At 40.3% G+C, this 10,298-nt stretch overlaps 1 protein-coding gene across 1 annotated transcript; it reads left to right on the plus strand.

Annotated features, from left to right (window-relative positions):
- The first annotated feature begins 276 nt into the window (after positions 1 to 276).
- On the plus strand, positions 277 to 10,090 carry haus5 (HAUS augmin-like complex, subunit 5). The gene is made up of 20 exons (XM_039812017.1): positions 277 to 446; positions 591 to 689; positions 814 to 876; positions 1,115 to 1,147; positions 1,646 to 1,670; positions 1,833 to 1,965; positions 2,111 to 2,270; positions 2,383 to 2,479; positions 2,790 to 2,881; positions 2,997 to 3,051; positions 4,234 to 4,361; positions 4,462 to 4,543; positions 4,673 to 4,827; positions 5,166 to 5,328; positions 5,579 to 5,659; positions 5,802 to 5,947; positions 6,612 to 6,708; positions 7,756 to 7,894; positions 8,034 to 8,166; positions 9,818 to 10,090. The coding sequence occupies exons 2-20, from the start codon at positions 592 to 594 to the stop codon at positions 9,918 to 9,920; spliced, it is 1,983 nt and encodes a 660-aa protein (XP_039667951.1). The 5' UTR covers positions 277 to 446; position 591; the 3' UTR covers positions 9,921 to 10,090.
- Positions 10,091 to 10,298: the final 208 nt, after the last annotated feature.

Consider the following 10,298-nt stretch of genomic DNA (forward strand, 5'->3'; position numbering starts at 1 on the left):
ATTTTCCTTTTGAGTGGTGATTTTGCAACATTTGCAGTGCTTGAATCTAGTTTATTTCACCATTTAATTCAATACCATGCAGTTAAATTAACTGTTTACTGATTTAACTGTTTACAATTTGCTATTTATTTATTTATACCAATGGAACACATACTAACAAAAGTGATCATACCAGGGATATCACCACAGAGTATTTGAGAAATAAATAAAACAAGAAATTAATTAATAAAGTTGAATCATCCATCCATCTATCCATGACAACAACCGACTAGAGGCGGCGCTGTCTGTCTAAACGGATATGCTGACCGGAAATAACGTTACTGCGAACAGGCGGGAAGTTGAAAGTTTGAGCGTTTTAGACGGTTTTAGCTAGATAATTAACTAGCTAGAAGCATTTCCGTCGATTACCTGTATTCAAGTAAAATCGCATCCTCAACAAGAACAGAGTAAGTTCAACCAGTACAATTAGCAAAATGTGGTCAACGACGCAAGCTACTACGTTAGCTGACAAGAATAGCAGCCTGTTGGTGGTGGTGCTAGCTAGCTACCTAACGTTACAAGTTGTTTAATTACTTTATGTTGCCTGTCAGGATGGCGGACAGAAATCTTGTGCGGGAGATGAAACGTTGGGCGACAGAGGAGTTCAATCTGTCCCCGGACAGCCTGCCAAATGACAGCTATTTTAAAACGTGGGTATCAGCGTGTATTTACTATCGCTGTTGATAACGTATGTTAACGTACAGGTCCTCACAGTTGATGCTTAGCTTATTCGTAGCGTTGGAACAAACATAATGCTGATCATTTGTTTTATAGGCTCTGTATCGGGACAGGGAAGTCACTATGGAAATATATTATTCAACACGTTTTTCACCAGAGGTTAGTCTTAACACTGCCTTACTGTTCTGTAACCCCTTGGGGTAATGTTGGCTTCTTGTATGTCATCTTAGAACGCACTCCGTCTCCATTTGTCTGGTCAAAAGAGAGAACAGCATGGCTTCTGATAAATTGCTTAATCTCTAAAATAAACTGCAGTCTCATCCTCTGTACACTCTGTGACTGGGAAGATGGGCAAATAATAGATCACAGCTCTCTGACTGTTTTTCTGTTTTTCCAGGAACGTGAGGATCATGCGTGGCAATCTCCAGTGGTATCCTTTCAGGTTCTGATTGAGGATTTGAAAGCCACTAGCGTCTTTGCAGTGGCCATGGCAACTTCATGTGTACATTTTAGTCATTTTGTTGATCTTGTACATGTGAGTGAGAGGTCACTTAGATAGAAGAGAATGTATCTTGCTCAAGACTTGATGCAGTTTGTATGTGTATACAGCCTCTCTGCCACCACATCAACACCGTCCTGTGATTGCCAAGGGTGGTATACATATAGTGGATGCTTTCTTGGGGAGTCCTGGTTGTCCCTGGTTCAAACCTTGTGAGGAACCTTTTGCTGCATCCTATTCCCTCGCTCTTGGTTTTCCTGTCGATTGTCTGTTGTGCTGACTTATAAATACCCCAAAAATACTTACTGTAAAATACTAACTATGCCCACTTCCTATACTTGGTATCACTCAGTATGCTAAATTCCTCAGCCACGACCACTGTGTGTTCAGCATTTATCTAGTAAATTCCTTTACTTTATGATCTTTAAGGTACAAAGTTCTGCAACACAAAGAGGTAGGCTACAACTTCTTCCTTGTTGTGGTTTATTTCTATTTCAAGATATACCTGCTCAATGTAGTACATGATTCATCTTGAGTGATCACACTTGTGATTCACAGTGTGGAATTTTCAGTAAGAAAGCCACAGATAAACTAAGATTTGTTTTTGCATGTTCAGTTGAAGGAGGCTGAGGGCCAGAGTGATGCTGCTAAGCAGAGAGAGCTTCAGAGGAAGATCGAGCAGCTCAGAGCTGAGATCACTCACCTGGACTCTCAAATCAGTGGAACAGAAGATCAGTTGGCTACACAAGGTTAGTCCATCACATGGCTGGGTATCTGATAAGACTACATTACGTCTTTGCAGAAGGAGGAAAGCCAGCTCATTGCTGCAGTTTGCTTAGCTCAAACAATATTTAATGATCTCCCACACCAGTGATTTCTGCAATTTACCAATAGAGCAGTCCATCAGCCATACCTGGACCCAGTTGGAGGACAGCTGGCGCAGAGAGCTGCTCCTGCAGGCCTTCAGGCAGCGCTGCATCTTGGGCCGCAAGGTGCTTTCTGATGACACGCTAACGGTCAGTGGGCACAGCCAGGCATTGGAACAGCTGGCCAGGTAAGGCAAAACATTAAAAGTTAAAGTAAAATAAAAATGAATGAAGTAAGATCAGTTACACACCTGTACTAATCATGTAAAGCATAAGTAAGAACTGTATTGTGTTTTGCAGGAAAGCAGAGATTGAAGTGCTGTTTGATAATAAGCCTTCCAGCAGCAGTGATGGTGACAGCCTCAACTCTAAAGTCGTAGCAGAGGCACAGGTCCTGGTAAGAGCTGCCTAAATATGGTCTGTATCTTAACGAGTAGAGTTGAGTAGGGTGCACTTTATCTATCTTGGTGTATTGCTGCTATCCTTTATCTACGTGGTGTTTTATTATGTATCTTGTTATGCCATCTTGATAGTAATATCATAATTCTACAGCTGGTGGAGATATGCACTGATTTTATGTTTGCCAGCTGCATATTTTAGAACAAGTTGATCTTAAATCACAGATCACGAATCTGACCAAGAGGCCTGTAATATATCCGCTGCAGACTGAGGGAAATAATCCCATTTCTTTTATTTTTCCCCATTAGCGTGAAGTGAGACAGCTGTGTGATGACAGGGTCCACTTCTATCAGTCTTTACAAGAGAGTGAACTGAAAACGATGCACTCTGCAACCAAACAGTAAGGATTACAGTGATACAGCATTTGAGAAATCCACTATTCAGAAACTGTCTTTCGGAATGTTGTCAACTTCTTCTTTCTTGAGTTAATCACTTATCTCTCCATTTCATCTCAGTATGACTCGTGAACAAAGGACTGCTATGTTTCAGTACTGGCTGAGTGCTGTGGAGGTTAGTGCGTATTGATCAAATTTCACTTAATATTTTTTTACAATTATGTAAATTTAGCACAAAAAGTAAGGAAATTTGTGTTTTGAAATGGTGCCCCATTTGTAAGGAACATGCATTTGTGGGATGAGCAGCAGCACTGAGTATGTGGGTTGCGCCCATGAAAAATTTGCCAAATCTTCTCTGCCAATGCCAAACAGCTTATTCTGCCATTGACTCGTTTGGTGAATTGGATGATTGAAGTTTGAAGAAACAAGACATATTGGCAATTTAACAATTTATTCATTTCACAAACAGGAGCCTCAGTAGCGTGTGGAAGAACCATACACAGCCTGGCACCTCCACCTCATGCTGGTCACCAGCCTGGTCACACACTGCTGTGGGATGGCATCCCATTCTTTGTTGCAAGTCAGCCAACGTGGTTGTGTTGGTCACTCTGGCACGAACAGCACGCCCAAGCTGATCCCACAAGTGTTCAATGGGGTTGAGGTCAGGACTGCTGGCAGGCCATTCCATCCTCTCCACTCCCACATTCTGGAGGTAGTCTCTGATAAACCCTGCCCTGTGGGGGCGAGCGTTGTCATCTTGGAGTATAGAGTTCAGTCCCAGGCTGTGGAGATATGGGATTGCCACTGGTTGCAGAATCTCATCTCTATATCTCTCTACATTGAGATTGCCTCCAATGATGACAAGTCTTGTTTTTCCAGTGAGGGAGATGCCGCCCCACACCATCACACTGCCTCCACCGAATGGTGTTACTCTATCGGTGCAACAATCAGCATAGCGTTCTCCGCGTCTTCTCCACACTTTGACCCTGCGATCCAACTGCCGTAGGCAGAATCTGGACTCATCGCTGAACATAACGTTCCTCCACATGTTCAGGTTCCAGTGTACGTGTTGCATATGTTTGGCATTGGCAGAGAAGATTTGGCAAATTTTTCATAGGTGCAACCCACATACTCAGTGCTGTTGATCATCCCACAAATGCATGTTCCTTACAAATAGGGCACTATTTGAAAGGGAACTGAACAGGTTTTCCAACAGTATAAGATTTATTGCCAAAAAAAGCATTGTTACCACAGAGAAATATTCTACCAAACGCAAATTTTCTTACTTTTTGTGCTAAGTTTATATACTGTAAATTTTCACTTTGAATTAACATGTTGTTGCTTGTCATGTCATCAGAACTTGTTGGGTGATTATCCGCCAAACCACATCCTCTTAGCATTGGAGGGTTTAGCTTCCAGAGAGCAGAACGAACTAGAAAAGAAACTCGCCTCTCTGGATGTGACACAAGATGTGACAGCTCTGCGGTAAACTTCAACATTATTATATTGTTCTCTCTACCTTTTTTTTAAAACTACAAAAAAAGTTTTCAGTGTTAAGCGTATTTATGTAACATTTTAATTGCAGGTTCCGCTATGAAAGCAATCACCTACTGGACATGTCAACAGAAGAGGATAATGAGTTGCCATCCGTTAAGAGCCTCTTAGAGGTGCTATACACAAATGCACATAGACACTGTAATGTAATATTCAGGAAGTTCACAGTAGAAGACATGTCCATGCGTTTGGAATTAAAACATTTTTTATTTGTGGAATTGCGCATTTGTTGTCATTTCCAGGTTGCTTGGGAAGAGGTGGAACAGAGTTTGGTAGAACTGGCCCAGACTCGCTCCAGAGTCCAGCAGCTCCAAAACCAGCTCCAGGCCCGCAAGAAGGAGGTGGAGCAGGAGGTGTCTGGCATTGCAGATGAGCTCCACATTGACACCTTGGCACTGTAAGCAGACAGACTCACTGTAGAGTTTGTTTATGAGGTTCCCACAAGTCATGAAAAGAGCGTATAATCCCAGCAATAATATTTTGGTGATGAAATTTCAGACTACAAACTTCAGGAAGAAGGAGCAGAATTATTTAGTAGTAGGAGCTCATTATTGTCAAGCATTTGTAACTGAAGATTGAACAATTTCTTCTTTTTTGTCTCATTCTCTGCATGTTTTTTTGTTGTTGCTATTTTTGGATTTGCATTTGCAATAAGTGTTGCTAACACAAAGAGTAGCTAATAGTCAAATTAGAGATGTGATTTTTTTTTTTTTTCTTTTTCTTTGTTGCTGTCAGGTCAGCTTTAGAAGTGGAACTTCAGTGTGTGATGCAGGCGGCAACCAGGGATCATATCCGAGACAGATGTATCCAACTTGACCAGCATGCCAGAAGCCGTCAGGAGGCGCTTAGGAACCTCCACAGCCAGTGGCAGAGCATCCTTGACTTCAGACAACTAGTGGTGAGAGTGAACTTACAATATGAGACCTCTCATAACCTTTGCCAGTGTTACTCCTGGATCAAGCATTTTCTACATGTTTCAAAATATATCAGTAATTATTTAGGAAAATGTGGTCTATAGGATTTGATTGTGTGTTAACTGTCTGTAGATAAACATTTTGATTTGCCAAACCTTTTATGAATTAAAAATGCAGGTGTCAGTTTTTCTCCAACATATCTCATTAAACATGTTCTGTTGTGTGTCTCTCCAGGTTCTCAGACAGGAACATATCAGAGGTCTGATTAAGGGGAACTCCACGGCCAAGATGGAGCTGATTCGTCTGCACACAGAGGTGTGGATGTTCTCCATCTATAACACTGATGTAGAGCAATTATTATAAGATTTGCTTCATTGTGGTTTTAACATCTTCAAGCTAAAAAAAACAACCTCTTTTAACATCTCTTGAGGATTTATATGCCTCTGTCTTGTTTCAGTTACAGGGTTTTGTACAGGGCAAACTGGTGCCACAGTTTGAAGTGGTCACCACTGCAGCCAGCAGTCAAAGGAACTCCATTTCCAAGGAGGCCCGACAGTTGGGAACGGTTTCGCTTCTTGCTCTGGACCGTAGGACTGTTGAAGGGTAAGGCCAGTTACACACTGGATGCATGGTGCGAGCGTGTCATCTGCTTGGTGTGTCTGTTTATATTTCGGCTCCCATGTTAACAGGTTAGAGCTTACACACTGCCTGCGTGACACGTGCGTCTCAGGCACGGCTCGAGCCGCGCCGAAAACGCGTGCCTGCTAGAAATAGAACAGACGCCTATTTTTCATGCGACACGCAAGCATATTGGAAGTGTTTCCAGCCAAAATACAATGGGAAAAGATGTTTATGTGTCGTTTAGACACGAATACATATTAATAAATGACATGTTGTTTGAAAGTCTCTAGGTTTTGATATAAATGTAATAAAAAAAAAAATGGATTTTCTAATATTGCACCTGTCAATACAGAACGAAATATTCTGTAGCCTATTTTGCTGTCACTACTGCCGACGTTGTCTTTGCTGTAATCAAATCAGTATATATTTATGTTTAACATGGTATTTCATTTTATCAGTGGGAAACATACATGTGTCCAGACAAGGCTAGCAGCAGCAGCAGCACTGCACTGCGTGTAAAGACATAGAAAAATCCACGCAACAGAAACGCCACGCTCACACCACGCGTGTAACCGGCCTAAGAATAAGTTGCCTGATACCTGAAGAGGTAAACCCCAGTCATTCCACATTTTTTCTGTTGTTTCAGAATGCAAAGAATCCCTGCATCATGGTTGTCCATCCATCGCTTGCAGTCCCCGACCTTTAGCAGCTTGTGTCAGAGCATGGCCTTCCCACAGTACAGGGTGAGTATGGGCATGTAATGCATCAGTCTGTTGTGTAAAACAAAAAAAAAGAAGAAAACAAATTATTTCCTTCTTCTTGCCCAGAGCAACACTATATGGTATATGTTTGTCAGTACTTCGGTTGAGTTAGTTTGATGTTTGTATTCAAAGGCCATTCAGTGACTATTACCTATAATCTTGTTGTTAAACCTATGGAACTATTCATGACAAAATTATTTTTCAAATGATAAAAACATATGATGAATATAATTAGATTATCATTAATATGCATTTTAAACATTCTAAAACATTGTGTAACTTTGCATATGAAGTTTTCCTGCAGACACTCACTACGTTCCTATAAAAGTTGTGCTGGCAGCTCCTAAAGTTCACACTGCTCCTTAAACGCCATATGCCCAGAGTGGTTTTAATTGGCAAGCTGACTGCAAGTGCCATTGCTCGACCCCAGTCCTTTCACCAGCAGAGCTTATAAAAAATATTATCCAAACTTCAGAGGCACAACAGCCTTATTGTGAATTAGCTTCTTTATTTTTTAGATTTGTTTTGTGAATTTCAGCCTTTAATGGACAGGACAGCTAGATATGAAAGGGGGAAGACATGCAGGAAATAGTCCAGGTCGGACTCTAACCCTGGACCTTCAGCGTCGAGGCATACACCTCTATATATGTGCGCCTACTCTACCAACTGAGCTAACCCGGCCACGTGAATTAGCTTTAAAAAGTTAAATAAATCTACAGTAAAAAAAAAAACACAGCTGTGAACTTTGCCTTAGTACTTTTCCTATTGAAACTTTTTTCATTCAGAACACAAGAGAAAAGAGTTTACTTGCAAAACGTAACGTAATGAGCTAAATAATTGTTTTTCTCGATTATTCTGTTTTTGTGATCATTGGGAGCTAAAATCATAATCACGATAACATTTTGATTAAGTGCACAGCTCTACTAGTTATTTTTTGCTTTTTATATAGATGCATTTAATTTCATTGTATGTGTTCCCCTTTGCTTCATTTTCTGACTTTGAAATGTTCTCCTTCGTCTTACACTTCAGGCTCCAGAAGAGTTGTGTTCCCATGCACGCTCCCAGCAGCTTGAGTTGCATTTTCTCCAACAGTTACAGCAACTTCATTCTGCTACCCTGCAGAAAATACAGAAGGAAACAAAGTTATTACATGCATCTGATCAGAAAGGTAATCGGGGAAATTCATCAAGAGTGAATCTTTTTATCATGCTTAAGCAATGCAAATGAATTAATGCAAAAAAGTTTTAGGAATTATTATACATTTTAGTAACAACAAAACTACTGTGTGTCTACACTGTGCCTCCTAGCTCTGCTGTCCAGAATCGTGGAGGAGGATCAGAAGCTTCTGGAGGCTCTGGTACCGAGAGTGAGAGGCCTCACCCAACGTAGCGCCCAAGGCCTTTCTTATGGGGCACAAGTCAAAACTGCCATTTCTTACTGGTGAGGCACATTTCTGAAGTAGATAACCTATTGTAAAACAATGAATGCACCACAATTTAGCATGTTTATAGTTTCCTTTCTAAAGTCTTTTTATCAGTTAACATTTTACCAACCAGCTTCATTGCTGAGATTTGGGGATGAGCCTGCTTGACACAGCTCTGCAGTGGAGTGCATGAGGGCAAGCAGCATAAGTTATGGTGCATTCTTTTTGTCCACCGAAGTTGATCTATGAGTCGTTTTCCGGAGTTACGAACCGGAAGTTGCAAAAAGAACGCCCCCGAGGTCGTATATACGACTCATCAAGTCGTCTGAACTCAGAGGACCCCGAGGTCACTTTCAAAGATGTCTACGTCGTGCATCACACGTAGTAAACATTGTGGTGTTCTACAATTTTAAGCACTTTTGTCTTTGTTGTAACCAAATGAAGAAGTCGTACACATAGCACTGTATGCTGCTACCTATAGGCATGTCGCTACAGTCTTATTATGAGTTAAATACCGCCTAATTAGTTATTTTGTAGCTTGTGCTGAAATTGGCTAGGGACGCTCGGTTGCTATATGACAACAATGGCTTTAAGCCCAGTCTTGAGCAGAAAGCAGAGCAGTAGCCTTAACGTTAATCAAAACGTAATTTTCATGTATCAAACTGTGAAATATATTTGTGTAATATGTCAATAACTGGGTGAATAGAATCCTAAATGTTACTAAAAATGTTACATAAAACTTTTCTCCGACTCGTAGTATTGTGTGACAAAAAGAACGCAACAACCCGCGGTTATTCGTTTTTCGACACTGATGTGACGTCACACTCGAGCTACTAGTCGCGATTAGAAGACAAAAAGAATGCACCATAACCGTGCAGGTTTTAAACAAGTCTGTTGTCTAACCATGCTACCTAAACTACACTTGCAAGTGAAAATGAAAGTGAATGTGACAAAATATCACTGAAACAGCCTGTTCTGAACGTCCATTAGTTTCTCCTTCCCGGTTCAACTTTAATACTGTACTTGCATTAATTGTGTACACAGTTTTACAATGCAATGGATGATGTGTTTCTGTTTTTGCTTTCCAAATAAGTGGTTTAGATGCCTCTGTGAAACTGCAATTTTTGTTATCTAATTGTCTGACTACTTGTCTTTTTTTATTTTATTTTTTTTGTTACCATAATGAAGTCCACTATGGAGAGGAAAAAAATACATGAATGAGATTGACAAGTTAGGGCTGGTCAGTAATTCAGTTTTTTTATTTTTATTTCAGCGATTCTCCAAATTATGATTCTAAACTACAAAACCGTTTTGTTTGTCTGATCTAGTTAATAACAGGAAAATGCAGTACATTGCATTGAAGATAAATTTATTTGTGTGATTTTTCTATTATTTGTGATAGTTAGATATTTTAACATCGCCCAGCCCTAAGCGGAGTCAAATTTATGTTCAATTTAAGTTATGGCCAAAACAATGAAAAGAAGACCCTGTTTTCCCTCATTGTTCATTAATAGTAAACTCTTGTTTAAATATTTGCTGCTTGCAGATAAAAAAACAAAATTCTACATATGAATGCGTTTGTTATTTTGGATTTATACCTTCAGTCGGAAGTGAAAGGTCTGGTTTGCCGGTTAACTTTTTCTGTTTTGTGTGTGTTGAAACATCTAGGTGGGATCGGCCAGCCCAACACGTCCTACCTGAGGTCAGAAAAGGAGGACTGACTTTTCAACAATGGCTACAAAGGTGGAAACTTGCTGCCAAAGCCTCATAGGGGACACCACGTAGTTTAAAAATATAAATGAGATCCCTTACTGCACCTTTCAGTGGAGAAATGACCATGCACAGTAGTTAGAAAATGCACACTATGTTTTTCATGCTCATCACTTCTTTTGATGTTTTACCATGTGAAAGTCAGTCACTATTAAATACTTTTAAACCTAATTATTTGCTTCTGTCTTCATTGCAATGCATATAAAAAATAAAAAAAGTTGTTGAACGAGATGAATCGATGCTGCAGTAATAGCTACATATGCCCACTGAATGAGCTGCAGATATCTATCATTAGCCAAGTATTGATCTGGCTCACAGTCGGTGCTCAATCTGTCGTTGATTCTTGTAGTTGTGAGTACAATGTAGAAGTATGTAGCTA

Source organism: Perca fluviatilis, chromosome 9 (genome assembly GCF_010015445.1).
Source record: "Perca fluviatilis chromosome 9, GENO_Pfluv_1.0, whole genome shotgun sequence".
Taxonomy (NCBI): Eukaryota; Metazoa; Chordata; class Actinopteri; order Perciformes; family Percidae; genus Perca; species Perca fluviatilis.